We start from the raw sequence: 18,311 nt of genomic DNA on the forward strand, positions 1-18,311 counted from the left end.
GGCTGAAGGCTGGTATTCTCAGGATGGGGAGTCCCACGTTATGCGGAGCCCCCAGCCTCAAAATATCAGCCAGCAGCGGCCCGGAATAGCCGCATTAGATGCGACAGTCCTGGGACTCTACCCGGCTCATCCCGATTGCCCTGATGCGGTGGCAATCTGGGTAATAAGGAGTTAATGGCAGCCCATAACTGCCACTAAGTCCTAGCTTAGGGGGTGTCTCAGACGCCTGCCATCACTATCACTAAGCTGTAATGAAAGTAAATAAACACAAACACTGAAAAATACTTTATTTGACATAAAAGAACACCCTCTCTCACTACTTTATTAATCCCCAAACCAACGTAATCCACACTAGGTCCCACGGCGCTTTCAGCTCTAATACGTCGGAAGCTGACAGGAGCGGCCGTAGAACACCGCTGTGAGCTCCACAGAGCAACTGAAGTGAGTTGCGCTATCAGCAATGACTTCACTCAGTTTACCCGCGGCCACAGCTGGATTCTCTATGCCAGGTACAAACTGCTACAACGGATCAGTTTTTTTTAACGGATCCGTCCCATCAGTTGTACCACAATCTCCAACACATCCGTCACATCAGTGCAAAACAACGGAAGTGTGCAAGGAGTCTTACTGAACCTGTCAAAGAAAGAGAAGTACTTTCTCTGACGCCTCATTGGGGGACACAGGACCATGGGACCATGGGTGTTTTATGCTGCCTATCCATAGGAGGACACTAAGTAGATGCAAAAAGCATTAGCTCCTCCTCTGCAGTATACACCCCCTGGCCGGGCCCGGCTACCTCAGTTTTAGCTTAGTGTCTGTAGGAGGCACATCCTTTCAAGGTTTTGTCATTTTTTGAGGGCGACTGTTTCCCTTAGGGACCGATCTCCCAATACCATCAACGGGCGGGAACGCGGAGTGTTGCCTCCACGTACCTCCTCCTGCGACGCTGGATCCTGGGCTGCCTTTTACTGGATGACGAGTCCCACACACACAGATTTTCCAGAGCCCAGGGCAGAGGCACAATTCCTCAGCCCCTCTTTGCAGGCTCTGAGTTGATACATTGCACCTGTGTGGCCGGACACAGCAGGCTGACTCTGCTATTTCCACTACCTGGACTGAGGCAGTGTTAAGGTGAGATCCCCCCTGACTGGTTTCCCAGACAAAGGGAGAAAGACGGTGACTGCTGAATTTACAGTCTTTATTCCCATCATAGCTACGTGCTGGCTGGAGGAGGGGAAAGTTCCTTGCTGATTGCAGGGAATCCTGCAGAGATAATCTAACGGTGGCGGGGGGAGGGTTCCCAGAGTTCATAAACTCAGTATTTATTCCCTCTAGCTGCGTGCTGGCTGGAGGAGGGGGAGTCCCTTGCTGATTGCGATAAGCCCCCCCCCTCCCCTCCCCCAGGAAACCGCGCGAAGATCTCCACAGAGACTCCTTCCTGAGGACGCAGGGCCATCGGCTGATTCTGGTGAGGTACACCGAAGCAAATACAATCCTTGCTTCCCACTGCTTCACTTGTAGCTCTGCATATCATTGCTCCCCCTCCTGGCATACTCCTATTAGGAACATGCAGAACTCTAAAGGCTGCTTTACACCAGACAATCTATCGTGCGATAGATCGTCGGGGTCACGGTTTTTGTGACGCACATCCGGCATCGCTGGCGATGCCGGCCTGTGTGACACCTCCTAGCGACGCAGTATCGCTCACAAATCGTGAGTCGGGTACTGCTCGTTAGGTTCCATAATAACGTTTAATTTGGTTGATCATCGTTTCCGTGGTAGCACACGCCGCTCCGTGTGACACCACGGGAACGATGACCAGCTCACCTGCCTCCCGCGGCCGCCTCCGGCTCTATGTGGAAGGAAGGAGGTGGGCGGGATGTTTACATCCTGCTCATCTCCGCCCCTCCGCTTCTATTGGCCGGCGGCCGTGTGACGTCGCTGTGACGCCGAACGTCCCTCCCACTTCAGGAAGTGGACGTTCGCCGCCCACAGCGAGGTCGCACGAGAGGTAAGTATGTGTGACGGGGGTTACTGACTTTGTGCGACACGGGCAGCGATTTGCCCGTGACGCAGAAAGGACGGGGGCGGGTACGATCGATTGTGAAATCGCACAATCGATCGTACCATGTAAAGCAGGCTTAAGGGTACTAAGAGTGCTAAGGCTCACATAGTCTATTATTCAGCCTGCACTGCCTGCCACCCTGAGCTACCACGTAAACACACCTCTTCTCTCTGTGAGTCCTGTGCCCCTATAGCCCCCCAAGACTCCCGCGCCACCACCGCCACAACCGTCAGCCCAGAGCCTAGGGCTCCCAGCCCACCGGAATGGGCACAGTTTCTGTCCCAATCCATGGAAAAACTGTCACAGAACCTGGTGCTTGCTATGAAATGTCGTCCTCCACACCCTTCTGGGTCTTTGGACGGAACGCAGCCTGAGGATACCCCTATGGAGGATCCTTCTGAGGTAATCCGGGCCCATGCTTCACCGGTTGCAGGGATCAGGAAAAGAGCACACGGCCGGGTGTCTCCAGCACTCTCTCATGGCCCCCATGGCTCTCCCTCGGGAGCACACAGGGCAGGCTCTCCCACTCGCTCCACGGCTTCTGAAGAGCTGGAGGAGGCAGAATGCTGTTTGTACCAGGATGATTCCTTGGTTTCACCCTCCTCAGATGATCAAACTGCAATAGACCCCCTTATAGCAGCAATCAACCAAACTCTGCATGTGGAGGATCCCCCATCCACTACCACTGACCATGTGGTCTCCTTTAAGAGGGCAAGGAAACCCCAAAAGGTTTTCGCTGATCACCCAGAGTTTTAGGATATCCTCACAAAGCAAAGGGCCTGACAGGCGCTTCGGTAACCGTAAACTCATGGACTCTCGATACCCTTTTGCCTCACCTGCTCCTAAGGGCTGGGACGATCCGCCCTCGTCGACCCCCCACCCCCACCCCTCCCCGGTCTCCCGCCTTGCTACAAAAACGCTCCTGTCTTTACCCAATGGTTCCTCCATCAAGGACCCGACAGACAGACAGGTGGAGCACCTCGCCCGCTCTGCGGCTGCGGGTTCCTCCCTCTCGCCCTCCTTTGCCTCTGTGTGGGTCGCAAAGGCGATCTCGGTCTGGGCAGAATCCCTTAACACTTCGCTTGAGGAATCCCAGTTCCCTCATACCATCACAGAGGTAACAGCTCAAATTGCCGCTGCGGCGGAGTACCTCATGTAGGCCTCCATTGATGCTGCTACCTGCGTAGCTTTTGATGCCTCCAATACCATAGCCATCTGTAGAGCTCTCTGGCTCCGACAATGGCGAGCGGACTCTGCTTCCAAGAAGTCTCTCACGGGCCTTCCCTTTTTTCCAGACCGATTGTTTGGCGAACGTCTGGACAAGCTCATTTCTGACGCCACGGGAGGAAAAAGTACCTCCCTTCCCCAGCTGAAGCCCAGGACAACCTTCGCCAGACATCCACAGTCCTCGTTCCGCTCCTTTCGGAACTCATTTGGTTGGTCGACATCCCGCTCTGCCCCCGCCACTAGCCGAGGACTACGCAGGGACCGACCTGCTCAGCTCTCCCCGAAAACCACTTCGTCATGGCAGCCTAGACCGAAACAGTCCAGGACTAGGGAGACTCGTCCACGACGTTTTCCCCCCTCATGACTCCTTTGGCGCCCCAGAAGACACACTCATTGTAGGAGGTCTACTGCGGCTCTTTCAACACATCTGGGCTGCCGCCTCAGACGACAAATAAGTGCAAGACCTTGTGTCTTCCGGTTACCACATAGAATTTCGGACCAGACCCCCGAGTCGGTTCCTTCTCTCAAACCCCTCAAAGACTCGAAAACGACGCAAGGCCTTTTTCTCAGCAATCCACTCGCTCCAAACAGCAGGAGTGATAATACCCGTCCCGGACAACGAGAAGTTCAGGGGTTTTTATTCCAACCTCTTTGTGGTCCCCAAAAAGGATGGGTCAGTTCGACCCATCCTGGACCTCAAACACCTGAACAAACGTGCATGTACGGAGATTCAGAATGGAGTCCCTAAGGTCCATTATTGCATCCATGGTCGAAGGGGAATTCCTCGCATCCATAGACATCAAGGACGCGTACCTGCACATGCCCATCGCCCCAGATCACCAAAAGTTCCTCCGCTTCGCAGTTCAGGACTCCCATTTTCAATTCGTAGCCCTACCCTTCGGCCTTGCCACCGCACCAAGGGTCTTCACCAAAGTCATGGCGGCCGCCATGAGCGTCCTTCACGCCAGGGGAGTAGTCGTTCTCCCTTACTTGGACGACCTCCTCATCAAGGCCCCCTCCTTCCGCGACTGCTCAACCAGCGTACAGATTACCGTGAACACCATATCCCGCTTAGGGTGGCTACTGAATCTAGACAAATCATCCCTGGTCCCAGCACGATCCATCACCTTCCTGGGCATGTCCCCCTGGACACCCGTCGGGGCTTGATCTATCTCCCTCAGGACAAGGCGATCGCTTTTCGACAAGCGGTACGCTGCCTTCTACGTCCTCCGTCTCGCTCCATTCGATTCAGCATAAATGTGCTCGGCAGGATGGTGGCGGCTATGGAGGCGGTACCTTTTGCTCAACTGCACCTCCGCCCACTGCAGCTAGCCCTTCTAGCTGCCTGGGACAAGAGCCCCTTCTCCCTGGACAAATATCTTCTTCACCTGACGCCTTCAGTCAGGTATGCACTCAGCTGGTGGCTTCGGCCCTCATCCCTATCGAAGGGGAGATCTTTTCTCCCAGTGAACTGGCTGGTCCTGACCACGGACGCCAGCCTCCTAGGCTGGGGTGCAGTGTATCTGCACCACACTGCTCAAGGACGTTGGACGCCCCAGGAGTCTTCCCTACCCATAAACATCCTGGAAATCCGCGCGATCTTCCTCGCGCTCAGGGCGTTCTGCCCTCTGCTAGCGGGTCGTCAGATTAGAGTCCAATCGGACAATGCGACAGCTGTAGCCTATATCAATCGGCAGGGGGGCACCCGCAGCAAAGCTGCTTATCTCGAGGCCCACAAGATCCTCAGCTGGGCTGAATCGACGGGGTCAGTGATATCAGCGATACACATACCGGGGGTAGAGAACTGGGCAGCAGACTTTCTAAGTCGCCAAGGCCTGGCCGCCGGAGAGTGGTCTCTACACCCAGAAGTGTTCCTACACATCTGCACTCGCTAGGGTACACCAGACGTGGATCTAATGGCCTCAAGGTTGAACGCAAAGGTACCCGCGTTCATAGCCAGGTCATGCGACCCGCAGTCCATCGGCACGGATGCTCTAGTCTGCTCCTGGCACCACTTCCGCCTGCCTTACATATTTCCTCCTCTACCCCTGCTGCCGTGGGTAATCAGGAAGATCAAGGCATAGGGAGTCCCGGTGATACTGATAGCACCGGACTAGCCCAGGCGCGCCTGGTACACCGAATTAGTTCAAATGCTCGCAGACATACCGTGGCGCCTTCCAGACATTCTAGACTTGCTGACCCAAGGGCCCATTTTCCATCAGAACTCCAGAGCCCTGAAGCTGACGGCATGGCCATTGAGACTTCGGTATTAACAAGAGCGGGATTCTCCCCCGCGGTTATCTCCACTATGATCAGCGCCCGAAAGCCTGCTTCATCCCGCATTTACCACCGTACGTGGAAAATCTTCTTTTCATGGCGCAGGGAAACTAACGTCCAGCCTATGCCTCTGGCCATCCCCAAAATTCTCGACTTTCTGCAGTCTGGCTTGCAAGTGGGGTTGGCTCTCAGTTCCCTTAAAGGGCAGGTCTCAGCGCTCTCAATCTTCTACCAATGCCGCCTGGCTCAAAAGCCGCAAGTCAAGACCTTCCTCCAGGGCGTTTCCCATCTAGTTCCCCCTTACAAACGGCCGCTGGACCCATGGGACCTCAATCTCGTTCTGGACGGTTTCCAGAGGTCTCCCTTTTGAACCTCTCAAGGAATCCTCCCTTGCTCTTCTGTCCTGGAAGGTAACATTCCTGGTGGCAATTACGTCCATCAGACAGGTTTCGGAGCTGGCAGCACTCTCTTGCCGCGAGCCTTTTCTGATCTTTCACCAGGACAAGGTGGTTCTGCGCCCCCTTCCAGATTTTCTTCCAAAGGTTCCTACCCCGTTTCATTTGAACAAGGACATTGTTCTGCCTTCCTTTTTGTCCACACCCAGTTCATAGGGTGGAAAGGTCTCTGCATTTGTTAGACCTCGTCAGAGCTCTCAGATATTACATATCCAGGACAGCCCCCTTTAGGAAAACTGACTCTTTGTTCGTCATTCCTGAGGGGCCTAAGAAGGGACAGGCAGCTTCAAAGGCAACTCTGGCTCGCTGGATTCGCTCTGCGATCCAGGAAGTCTACCGCTTGCAACTCAAGCCCATTCCTAGTGGGCTGCGGGCTCATTCCACGCGAGCAGTTGGCGCTTTGTGGGCCATTCGGCATCAGGCTTCAGTGGAACAGGTGTGTAAGGCTGCGACCTGGTCTACCCTACATACTTTTTCAAAGCATTACAGAGTCCATACCCAGGTTTCAGCTGAGGCAAATCTGGGTAGGAAAATTCTGCAAACTGCAGTAGAGCACCTCTCTCAGTAGGCGCTCCAGGCTGTCTGGGACTGGTTCCTATTCCTTGGGTTGTGTTGTCTTTTATTTTTTCCCACCCATGGACTGCTTTAGGACGTCCCATGGTCCTGTGTCCCCCAATGAGGCGTCAGAGAAAAACGGATTTTTGTGTACTCAACCTTTAAAATCGTTTTCTCTTAGCCATCATTGGGGGACACAGCACCCACCCTGTTGCCCTGTTGGGCCTTAGTTCTCTCAGTACCTTGTTTGGTTATGACTTTCTTTTTTTTTTTTTTTTTTTTTTTTTTTTCTCATGTTGCTCAGTTGAGAAGTTTTTACTATTTTTCTTCTCCTACTGCTTGTGTACTAAAACTGAGGTTGCCTGGCCCGGCCAGGGTGTGTATACTGCAGAGGAGGAGCTAATGCTTTTTGCATCTACTTAATGTCCTCCTATGGATAGGCAGCATAACACCCATGGTCCTATGTCCCCCGATGATGGCTAAGAGAAAACTATTTTACGGTGAGTACACAAAAATCCGTTTTTTCCTGGCATAGAACATGAAACTATCTGACATTGGACATGAGGAACAATACTGCTTGCTGGGTGGTTCAGTTGGCGAGGCAAAACGTCACCACCTAATAAATATTGTGCATAGTTTTCAGAGAAGGATCAAGGATTCTGATCCTTCAGAAAAATATATGCGTCAAGGTCCAGGCAGGTCTTTCAAAGGAATCTGTCACCAGGTTTTTGCTACCTCATCTGAGAGCAGCATAATGTAGAAAAAGAGAGACCTTGAATCCAGAGATTTATCACTTTGTGTACTTGGTGCAGCAGTTGTGACACAATCCGCTTTCTTAAGGCCCCTTTACACACTGCAACATCGCAAACGACATCGCTGTAACGTCACCGGTTTTGTGACGTAATAGCGACCTCCCCAGCGACATTGCAGTGTGTGTGAAACACATCAGCGACCTGGCCCCTGCTGTGAGGTTGCTGATCACTACACATCTCTCAGGACCATTCTTTGGTCCTTTTTTTTTCCCACTGTGCAGCATGATCGCTAGAAAGTCTGTGTGTAAAGGGGCCTTTTACAGCGACTTCGTTAGCGACTTCCCTTTCAAAAAGCTGCTTTACAACGTCCCCAATGACTAGCTAGGTCGTTCTGCAGGTCCGTATCGCTGTTGCGTCGTTTTCCAGGTATGCCTGTTTGACAGCTCACCAGCGACTCACCAGAGACTTTGTAGTGATCCCGGCCAGGTTGGGATCGCTGGTGGGATCGCTAGAAAGTCTCAATGTGTAAAGAGGCCTTTAGATGTAACAAGAAGCAGAGCTGAGCAACCTAACCCTGGCCACACCAGACTCTGTATATACATTGTGTGTTGACAGTGAGCTGCTAATCACAATCGCAATGATAAGTCCCTAGTGATAACACCTTCATACAAGTAAACAGCAGGCAGCTTGATAAGAGATACATGACTGAATTCACTGCTTTAACCTCTACTGTGTTCAGATTATGCAAATTGTCTATTCAGGGAGGAGGACTTAAACTGTACTGTAAAGCAACCCTCCTCAGTATTTCCACTGTATGTTATATAGACTGTTTTATACTGAAAACCTGGAGCTACATCCCATTTAACAAAGAAGCCCTACATTTCTGAGAATGTGTCCACTTGTTCCACAGGTTCTCATTTGACAGTGTGCAGGGACTCATTGATCTCTGCTTGGAGGGGGTTTGTTCACGTGTGGGATTGGATGAACTGGCAGAGAAACTTGGCCTCACGCAGACTGATGTCATTTCGCGAGTCTTCAGTTACTTTCACAAGGTAAGGGTTTGGGGCGCTATTGAGAGACTGGATCATTTTTCTGACTTTCTGTCATAATTTTCAGTATAATTAGACCTCTTTGCTATATAAAGCTCAGCTCACATCACATTTGGAGTAAGAGTTTGTTATATGTTAAAAACTACTTTAAAAACATTATTGCAGAAATAACCAGTCTATGTTTTGTAGGGAATGGATTTCTTTTTAGTGATGAGAGTAAAGATAAATGCAGTATAGTTATGTCCAGTTGAATTCTCCTCTGGATCTTTCTGCCATTGATCATTTGGCCCCAACCTAACCCTAGAAGTCCAGTGCAGATAAGGGCTTCTTCTAGGCCTGGCCAGACAGACTAAGGTCACACCTGGGCCTCCTCGCTAGACTTCCTCACCCTGTGTGGTGGAAGGCCATGCCAAAATTAAAACTACAGATCCATTTCGTCTCCTGAACTGTGAATAACTCCAAATGAGTCCATAATTTTACTACACCAAACATTGCTGGGGCACAAACAAGTCTGTGCAGCGTATATTGTCTTTTATTAATGCTGCCAACAACCATGGGGGGTCCTCACTGGTAAGACCAGCCTCCCATTTCCAGACGCACTGATCTATCTAATGATATACAATGTCATGTTAACTACTCGTGTTGGAAAACCATAAAAAAGCATTGTGGTATTGAGGCTTTCTAGGGGTATCCAAATGGAATCGGAGCTAAAAATATTGATCGTGGTTTCCTGAAACCAGTAAAAAGCACAGCGGGAAATACTTTTGTTATGTTCCTAATCAGATTTTATTGTAGCCATTAAAAAATGCAGTTGGAAAATCTTATTAAGCTCACTCTTGGCTTTTATCTCATTATCCTTTACTGATGGGCCTGTCATCATATTGAACTTTGGTATATTGTACAACTGATCAAATGATTGCATATTCAAGTCCTCCAAGTAGACTAGGAAGAAAAATTAAGTTATTAAAAAAAAAAACCAACTTTTCCTCCTTTTATGTTTTTATATATACATAAACATAAGGAAAAATAAAACAGATAACCATATTCAGTATCACTTCAGCTATAAAAGTCTGTCAAAATGTTAAAATATTTAACCCATAAAATAAGCGCCATGAAGAAGGAAAAAAAAAATCAAACCGCAAAAAGTTTATTGAAGCAAAATTGGGATAGAGGATGGCCGCCCACTATCAAACTTTCCACTGTCTAATTAAAAAAACCCAGGCCTAGAAGGAACACGTACCTGTCATACTAAGCCAAGCTTGCACTTCCACAAAGCTATTCCTTGCGCAGGCTTACAATATATGTATGCAGGATATATGAGCATTAGATGCGATATACACAAAAGCACGTACCTAGTGCATGATATGGTAACACAGATAAGCACTTCACAGTAGTTTATAGAAGAAGACTGAAAAACAAAGTAATAGCTCAGTATGTGAATTTCTGTCTCCTCAGGATGCTAGTGGAATGATTGATTTCCGAGAAGTATCACTGGTCCTAGCAGCTCAGGATGCCACGCGCTCCGCAGAGGAGTTGGCAAAGCTTGCGTTTGATGTAAGTTATTCTGCTGGGCTCTTAGTATTGTAGTTAAGTGTAATATATATATAATATATATATATATAGATATATATATATATATATATATAAAATATATATATATATGATCTATTATGTATGTGTGTACTGTGTTCTGTGTGTATGCACAGTGTTTGCTGTGCAGAATGGAAGTCACTTCTCAATTTGTCTGAGATGTAGAACCAGGCTCTTGTAGACTTACATTAAGGCTATGTGCGCACTGGGAAATGAAATTTCCGTGCGTACATTCCGCAGGCTCTCAGTAAAAAACCGCGGGAAACCGCACCCGAAAACCGCATGCAGTTTGCTGTGGTTTTACCGCGGTATTATTCGCGGTATTGCCGCGGTTTTGCCGCGTGCGGGTTGGGATGTGCTTTATTGCATTCAATGCAATAAAGCACATTGAAAAAAAAAAAAAAAAAAAAAAAAGTCATTTAATTCTGAGATAGTAGATAGACAGAAGAATAGATAGAGGGATAGATAGACAGACAGAGGGATAGATAGATAGAGGGATAGATAGATAGATGACAGATCGCTGCATTTCCCACGGTCGGCAGTGAGTTCACATTACCGGCCGTGGGAAATGACCGGTAATTACCTCTGCTGTCTGCTGCATTCATTCAGCGCTGTGTCTGTGACAGTCGCGGCTGGATGTCAGCAGTGCAGGACCCTGTGGATTATGCTGGAGCGGTGGATTACGCCGGAGCTTTGGTGCGGGAGGGGTTAATAAAATGGTGAACAAGGCTTGTTTGTTTTATTTAAAATAAAGGATTTTTTGGTGTCTGTGTTTTTTTCACTTTACTTACGGGTTGATCATGTCAGCTGTCACATAGACGCTGCCATGATCAAGCCTGGGGTTAATGGCGGTGATCCACCACGATTAACCCCTTGTATTACCTTGCTGCCACTGCTACATGGCAGCAAGAAGAGCCGAGGACACGCCGGTGCTGCCGCATAATGGATGCGACAGTCCCGGGGCAGCTGCGGCTGATATTCTCGGCTGCGGGAGGGGGAGTGAGGCGGGGGACATTAACCCTGCCCCTCTCCCTCCCCAGCCTGAGAATACCGGGCCGCCGCTGTGTGCTTACCTCGGCTGGACGGTAAATATACAGCGGAGCCCACGTGCTTTGTTTTCTATATTTCCGTTTGCTTTCTATGTGTGTCTATGTGTTCTATGTCTGTGATGTGTGTGTCTGTGTGTGTCTGTGATCTGTGTGTGTTTACTCTGCACGGCTTCCTCTTCCTGTAATGACATCACTTCCCTGCAAACCGCAGACAAGCGATGCACATTACCGGAGGTAAACCGCGAAATACCGCAGGGAATAACGCAGCAAAACGCAGTGAACCGCACAGAATTTGCTGCCTGCGTTATTCCCTGCGGGATTTCATGATTACATTGGAGTCAATGGAGTGAAATCCCGCAGCGATGTGCGGAAAATAAGTGACATGCACTTGTTTTTGCTGCGGGATTCCCGCAGCAAAACATGCAGCTGTCAAATTCCGCCTAGTGCGCACAGGATTTTTTTTCTCCATAGGATTTGCTGGTGATTCACTGCAGAGATGTTATGAACATTTTCTGCAGCGAAACATGCAGCAAATCCGCGGAAAATTCGCGGCAAAATCCGGTAAGTGCGCACATAGCCTTAGACCAGGGGTCTCAAACTCGGCTGGGTGTATGGGCCGCACCGAGGAAAAAAATAATTTGGGGGGCCGCATTCTTTGCAGGACAAAGTGACATTTTTATTGGTACCATATATATTTTTTTTACACACCTTTGGATGACTGATTTTCAACATTTTTCACTTGTTTATTATAACAAATGTGCACATTTTTTGGTTAAATCTAAAAAAAAATTGATGTTAAAAAAAAAAGTCATGCCTTATTTTGTTGTTTTTTTTTTTTACATTTTATCCCTTTCCTGTAACTAATAGTGTTACAATTATCACTATATAGAAATTTTGGCCAACATCCTTTAGTAATGTTCCCTATCCTATAGTAATGTGCCCACCTTGTCCCCATCCTATAGTAATGACCCCAGCCTTGTCCCTATTCTATAGTAATGTCCCCATCCAATAGTATTATGCCCATCCTTGTAATGTCCCCATCTTTTAGTAATGTCCCCATCCTATAGTCATGTGCCCACCTTGTCCCCATCCTATAGTCATGTGCCCACCTTGTCCCCCATGCTATAGTAATGTGCCCACCTTGTCCCCATGCTATAGACATGTGCCCACCTTGTCCCCATGCTATAGACATGTGCTCACCTTATCCCCATGCTATAGACATGTGCCCACCTTGTCCGCATGCTATAGACATGTGCCCACCTTGTCCCCATGCTATAGACATGTGCCCACCTTGTCCCCATCCTATAGACATGTGCCCACCTTGTCCCCATCCTATAGACATGTGCCCACCTTGTCCCTATCCTATAGACATGTGCCCACCTTGTCCCCATCCTATAGACATGTGCCCACCTTGTCCCCATCCTATAGACATGTGCCCACCTTGTCCCCATCCTATAGACATGTGCCCACCTTGTCCCCATCCTATAGACATGTGCCCACCTTGTCCCCATCCTATAGACATGTGCCCACCTTGTCCCCATCCTATAGACATGTGCCCACCTTGTCCCCATCCTATAGACATGTGCCCACCTTGTCCCCATCCTATAGACATGTGCCCACCTTGTCCCCATCCTATAGACATGTGCCCACCTTGTCCCCATCCTATAGACATGTGCCCACCTTGTCCCCATCCTATAGACATGTGCCCACCTTGTCCCCATCCTATAGACATGTGCCCACCTTGTCCCCATCCTATAGACATGTGCCCACCTTGTCCCCATCCTATAGACATGTGCCCACCTTGTCCCCATCCTATAGACATGTGCCCACCTTGTCCCCATCCTATAGACATGTGCCCACCTTGTCCCCATGCTATAGACATGTGCCCACCTTGTCCCCATCCTATAGACATGTGCCCACCTTGTCCCCATCCTATAGACATGTGCCCACCTTGTCCCCATGCTACGGACATGTGCCCACCTTGTCCCTATCCTATAGACATGTGCCCACCTTGTCCCCATCCTACAGACATGTGCCCACCTTGTCCCCATGCTATAGTCATGTGCCCACCTTGTCCCCGTGCTATAGACATGTGCCCACCTTGTCCCTATTCTATAGTCATGTGCCCACCTTGTCTCTATTCTATAGTCATGTGCCCACCTTGTCCCTATTCTATAGTAATGTCCCCATCCTGTAGTAATGGGTGGTGGGGGCAGTGGCGGCGGCGGGTGAAAGGTGATAATTTACCGATCGTTCTCGGCTTCCACCCACAGATTCCTGAGTGAAGCTGAGGGGGCGGTCTCTGGCCCCAGATCCACAGTGATTGGACAGATCGGTCACAAGGCCGGTCTCTCCAATCAGAGCTGGGGGCGGGTGAAACTGAGGTCACCCAGCTCCAACCAATGATCGGTGCTACAGCTGCACTGATCAGGGCTGGATTTCAATGTTACAGCCATTTTCAATGGCTGCAACATTACAGTGGCTGTGATTGGCTGACGAACGCCGCACAGCCAATCACAGCCTCCGTAGGTCCGTGGAGGAGACACCACCCCTCCTGAGGTCCCCTCCTCCCCGAATCTAAGGTATTTGCTATTTGCAATGCAAACAGCGATCGCAGCCACCGGGGCTGCGATTTCGCCATGACGTACTGGGTATGTCATGGATCCTTAAGTACCAGGGAGCCATGATGTACCCAGTACGTCATAGGTCGCTAAGGGGTTAATATGCCGTCCTTCACATACACAAAAAATAAAAAAAAACACCTTTCTTCTCACCTGTCCCGCGCTCCCTCGGCTCCTCACCTCTGCTTCTTGCTGTCTGCAGGCCGTGCCCCGGTGACTATCGCGGCCGGTGCAGGGACCGCAGCCCCTGGCAGCGTTTTATGTCAGATCAGATGGTTGTTTTGCCGGCGCTGCGCGCGCACAGTCCTTGCCTCTGAGAACGTAGTACCTGCAAAACACTCATCTAACAAAGTGCAGACAGTGGCTGCGGCCCCTGCACCGGCCGCGATAGTGACCAGGGGCATGGGCCTGGGGGCCGCACGAAGCAGCCTGACGGGCCGCATGCGGCCCGCGGGCCGCGTGTTTGAGACCCCTGCCTTAGACTATGTTCGTGTGTGTGTGTTTTTTTTCTTTTTGTTTTGTTTGCTTTTTATATTCCCTGGTGCCAAAACCTGCTTTTTTTTTTTTTATTTTTTTAAGCATTAGGAACGCTGCATTCAAAACGCCCATTTATCAGCGTTTTTGCAGCTTTCTTTTCTACATTGTCACACCTTTTTGTTGCAGCATTTTCAGTATGGTATATGTTTTAATAAAAGTTTAGTTTTATTCCCCAAAAACATTGCTGCAGATTTTACTGGGTGTTTTTTTTGGTTTGTTTTTTTTTTCATTGCTTTGTATGGGTGGAAAAAAAGCCACTGCAAGAATTGAAATGCTGTAGGTTTTAAGAAATGCTGTAGTTTTCTAATTCAGTTAGGGGAAAAACAATCAGGCATGTGGATGAGATTTCTGATATCTTACAGCTTTTGCCGATACCGTTAAAAAAAAAAAAAAAAAAAACCCCAACAAACAAACTGTTAACTCCTTCACGACCGGACGATTTTTCGCTTTCCGTTTTTTTTTCGCCATTCTTCTTCCTAGAGACGTAACTCTTATTTTTCAGTCAATGTGGTCATGTGAGGGCTCGTTTTTTTGCGGAACGAGCTGTACGTTTAAATTAAACCATAAGTGTTACCATATAGTGTACTGGAAAACTGCAAAAAAATTCCAAATGCAGAAAAATTGCACTATTGTTTTCTGAGATTTGATTCACTGTGTTCACTATATGGTAAAACTGAAGTGTTGGTGTGATGCCTCAGGTCAGTGCGAGTTCGTAGACACCAAACATGTATAGGTTTAATTTTATATAAGGGGTTAAATAAAAATCGGAAATTTGTCCAAAAAAGTGGCGCATGTTTTACGCCATATTCCGTGACTCGTAGCGTTCTCATTTTTCGGGATCTATAGCTTACTGACGGCTTATTTTTTGCGTCTCGAGCTGACTTAACAGTGCCATTTTTTGCGCAGATGCTACGTTTTGACTGCTTGTTATTGCATTTTGCGCAAAATTTGTTGCGACCAAAAAACGTAACTTTGGCGTTTGGAATTTTTTTTTGCCGCTACGCCGTTAACTGATCAGATTAATTGATTTTATATTTTGCTAGATCGGGCGTTTCTGAACGCGGCAATACCAAATGTGTGTATATTTTTTTATTTTTTTAACCCTTTCATTTTCAATGAGGCAAAAAGGGGGGTGATTTGAACTTTTTAGGGTTTTCTTTTATTTTACTAGTCCCCCTAGGGGGCTATATGGATCAACAATCCGATCATTCTGCCCTATCTGCTGATCACAGCTACACAGCTGTAAACAGCAGATATGTTCTGCCTCACTCTGCTCCGGGCCGGGTGAAACCGAAAGTAATTCATGTGAGCTACAGGAGTAATCACATGACCCTGTGCTACCATGACAACCACTGGAAATCATGTGATCACGTCACGTGACTTCTAGTATCGGCCGGTAAGTAAATGTTTACCGCCGATGCGGTTATAATGGCGCTGTCACATATTCACAGCGCCATTTAAGGGGTTAAACGGCATGAGCAGTTAACGATTCTGCTCGTTCCTAGCAGGCGCACATCTCAGCTGTGAAAATCAGCTGAGATGTGTGCCGATCGCGGCATGCTGCCGGCAGCAGATACTGTGCAATACTATGACTGCTAGGAGGTAATATTACTGCCTGCGGTTGTTAAGGGGTTAATCTGCATACCTCCCCCCCAAAAAAAAAAACCCCAGCAAAACGCTATGTGAACATGGCTTAAAAGAAAATGGCAGTGCTTTCCAGCCAGTGAGAACTGCGCCAATTATATTCTGTTATCATTCACTCTCTTCTAGCTCTTTTCTACCTGTGATGCTGATGGCTGCTTTTTACTCTCCGCTGATGGGTTTTCATCCATTCTTCGTTCACTTGTGGGATCACCTCCTGCAGAAAGTGGCAAAGTATATTCAGAGCTGTGCCCACATGAGACTAGAGGCCTTACCCGAGGTGAGAAACCTATTAAGTACCGTAGCTGTTATTAGAGAACTTGCTGTTGTTAAACATTTTCCACAACTACTGAATAATTCATTACATTTGGTACAGCAGGATTTTATATTCTGATATATTGGGGTATGGGTTTGCTTACACATTGGCAGTCTACACATTATGGCCACTGTAGTAGAGATTCCTCATTTTTATGATTTGGAGTGTCTCTCTTTGTTTTGGTTTTTTTTTTTTCTTCATTCCTTTGGCCATGGTATATCTGTGCAGCTGTTGTGTAGTGGTGGTGTCTCCACCAGAAGTGTGCAGGTACAATTTGGATAGAGTAAGGAACACAGGTACCTCAGTGGGCTAAAGAGGAAAAAATATGATCCCTCAGTAGTGAAGACGTGGTCAATGAATCCAGAATTTTGTAGCACCATGCTAATGGAAGGGCAAGCAATTGTCAACAGATAAAGCTGGCAGAGATGGATTATTTGTGTGGGGAATATTTTTTTTGGGGCACACCCTAGGTCCTGTGATACCTGTGGATAGACATTTGGACAGGAAGGGTAAGTGCACATGGATTCTTGGGGACCCGCTGCCAACAGTAGATAAATTGCTTAAACACCTGAAAGACTCCTTTGCACAAGGATTGTATAATGGATTGGTTCCAGGAAGATAACCGAGTGTTTATTGCTTCCTTGCACTTTACAATCCAATCTTAATACTACAGAGCATCACTGGGGAAAGGTAGAATGTGCAGTTCAGAACCTGTAAGTTCCTCATTCTAATTTGCACCACATGTGAAAAGCTCTCATGCCCCCATAAGCCAATACCTTTATAGCACAATTTGAGCACCTAGCGGGATCTAGGCCACGAAAAGAAGCTGCAGTTCCAAAGGAGGTTTAATATGCTACTATATGGGTGTCTGAAATGGAGTAGCGTAGTATGTGATATCTCTGCTCTACTGTTGAAGTGGATAAGAGTCAGATTCTGAAATATTTTCTTGATTGTTTATCGCCACATTTCAAGGCTACCCAGCCTCTTCATCAGGTTATAACCAGGGGTGGGATTCAAATTTTTAACAGGTTCTCTGTAAACCCCGCGCAGTTGAAAACCACACCCATTCTGTAACCACACCCATTTTGTTAGCCACATTCATTTTCACGCACTTTCCTCAACCAAAAAATACAAGTAATTTAAAGTATAATCTCTTTCCCCTTCTTCCTCTCCTCTACCTTCACTCTTCCGTCCAGCACTAGTTGTTCTCGTCACTTTCAGTCATATTGTATTAAATGGTTTTTCTACAATTTTTAAAAATTATTACTAAAGGAGCCTGCTAAAATTTGGAACAGACGACCTTCCCCATACAGATCTCATCCCATGTGGCTGCTTTCCAGTGCAGATACCATCCCATGTGGCTCCTTTCCCATACAGATCCCATCCCATGTGGTCTCTTTCCCCTGCAGATCCCATCCCATCATGGCTTATTTTCCCAGCAGATCTTATCCCATGTGCTCCATTTCCCATATAGCTCAAATCTATGCAGCCTCCTCTCCCCATATAGCTGCCATCTTTTGCGGCCCCTCTCCCCATATAGCTCCCATCTATGCAGTCCCTCTCCCCATATAGCTCCCATCTTATGTGGCAGCCTTTCCCCATATAGCTGTCCTCTTATGCAGCCCCTCTCCCCATATAGCTCCCATCTATGCAGCCCCTCTCCCCATATAGCTGCCATCTTTATGCAGCCGCTCTCCCCATATAGCTGCCATCTTTATGCAGCCGCTCTCCCCATATAGCTGCCATCTTTATGCAGCCGCTCTCCCCATATAGCTGCCATCTTTATGCAGCCGCTCTCCCCATATAGCTGCCATCTTTATGCAGCCGCTCTCCCCATATAGCTGCCATCTTTATGCAGCCGCTCTCCCCATATAGCTGCCATCTTTATGCAGCCTCTCGCCCCATATAGCTGCCCTCTTATGCGGCCCCTCTCCCCATATAGAGGCCCCTCTCCCCATATAGCGGCCCCTCTCCCCATATAGCTGCCATCTTTATGCAGCCTCTCTCCCCATATAGCTGCCCTCTTATGCGGCCCCTCTCCCCATATAGCTGCCCTCTTATGCGGCCCCTCTCCCCATATAGCTGCCCTCTTATGTAGCCTCTCTCCCCATATAGCTGCCCTCTTATGCGGCCCCTCTCCCTGCATCTTCGGCTCTATAAGCGCTTACCTTGTTCCA

General features: G+C 48.4%; 1 protein-coding gene across 1 annotated transcript in view; it reads left to right on the forward strand.

Moving 5' to 3' along the window:
• Window positions 1-18,311, forward strand: part of LPCAT4 (lysophosphatidylcholine acyltransferase 4) — a 57,124-nt gene that overhangs the window by 37,138 nt on the left and 1,675 nt on the right. The window contains exons 11-13 of the mRNA XM_075319788.1: window positions 8,242-8,383; window positions 9,836-9,934; window positions 15,948-16,098. Coding sequence (XP_075175903.1) covers window positions 8,242-8,383; window positions 9,836-9,934; window positions 15,948-16,098 — 392 coding nt within the window. The remainder of the gene's footprint in view (window positions 1-8,241; window positions 8,384-9,835; window positions 9,935-15,947; window positions 16,099-18,311) is intronic.

The sequence above is a fragment of the Anomaloglossus baeobatrachus genome, chromosome 1 (genome assembly GCF_048569485.1).
Source record: "Anomaloglossus baeobatrachus isolate aAnoBae1 chromosome 1, aAnoBae1.hap1, whole genome shotgun sequence".
NCBI lineage: Eukaryota > Metazoa > Chordata > Amphibia > Anura > Aromobatidae > Anomaloglossus > Anomaloglossus baeobatrachus.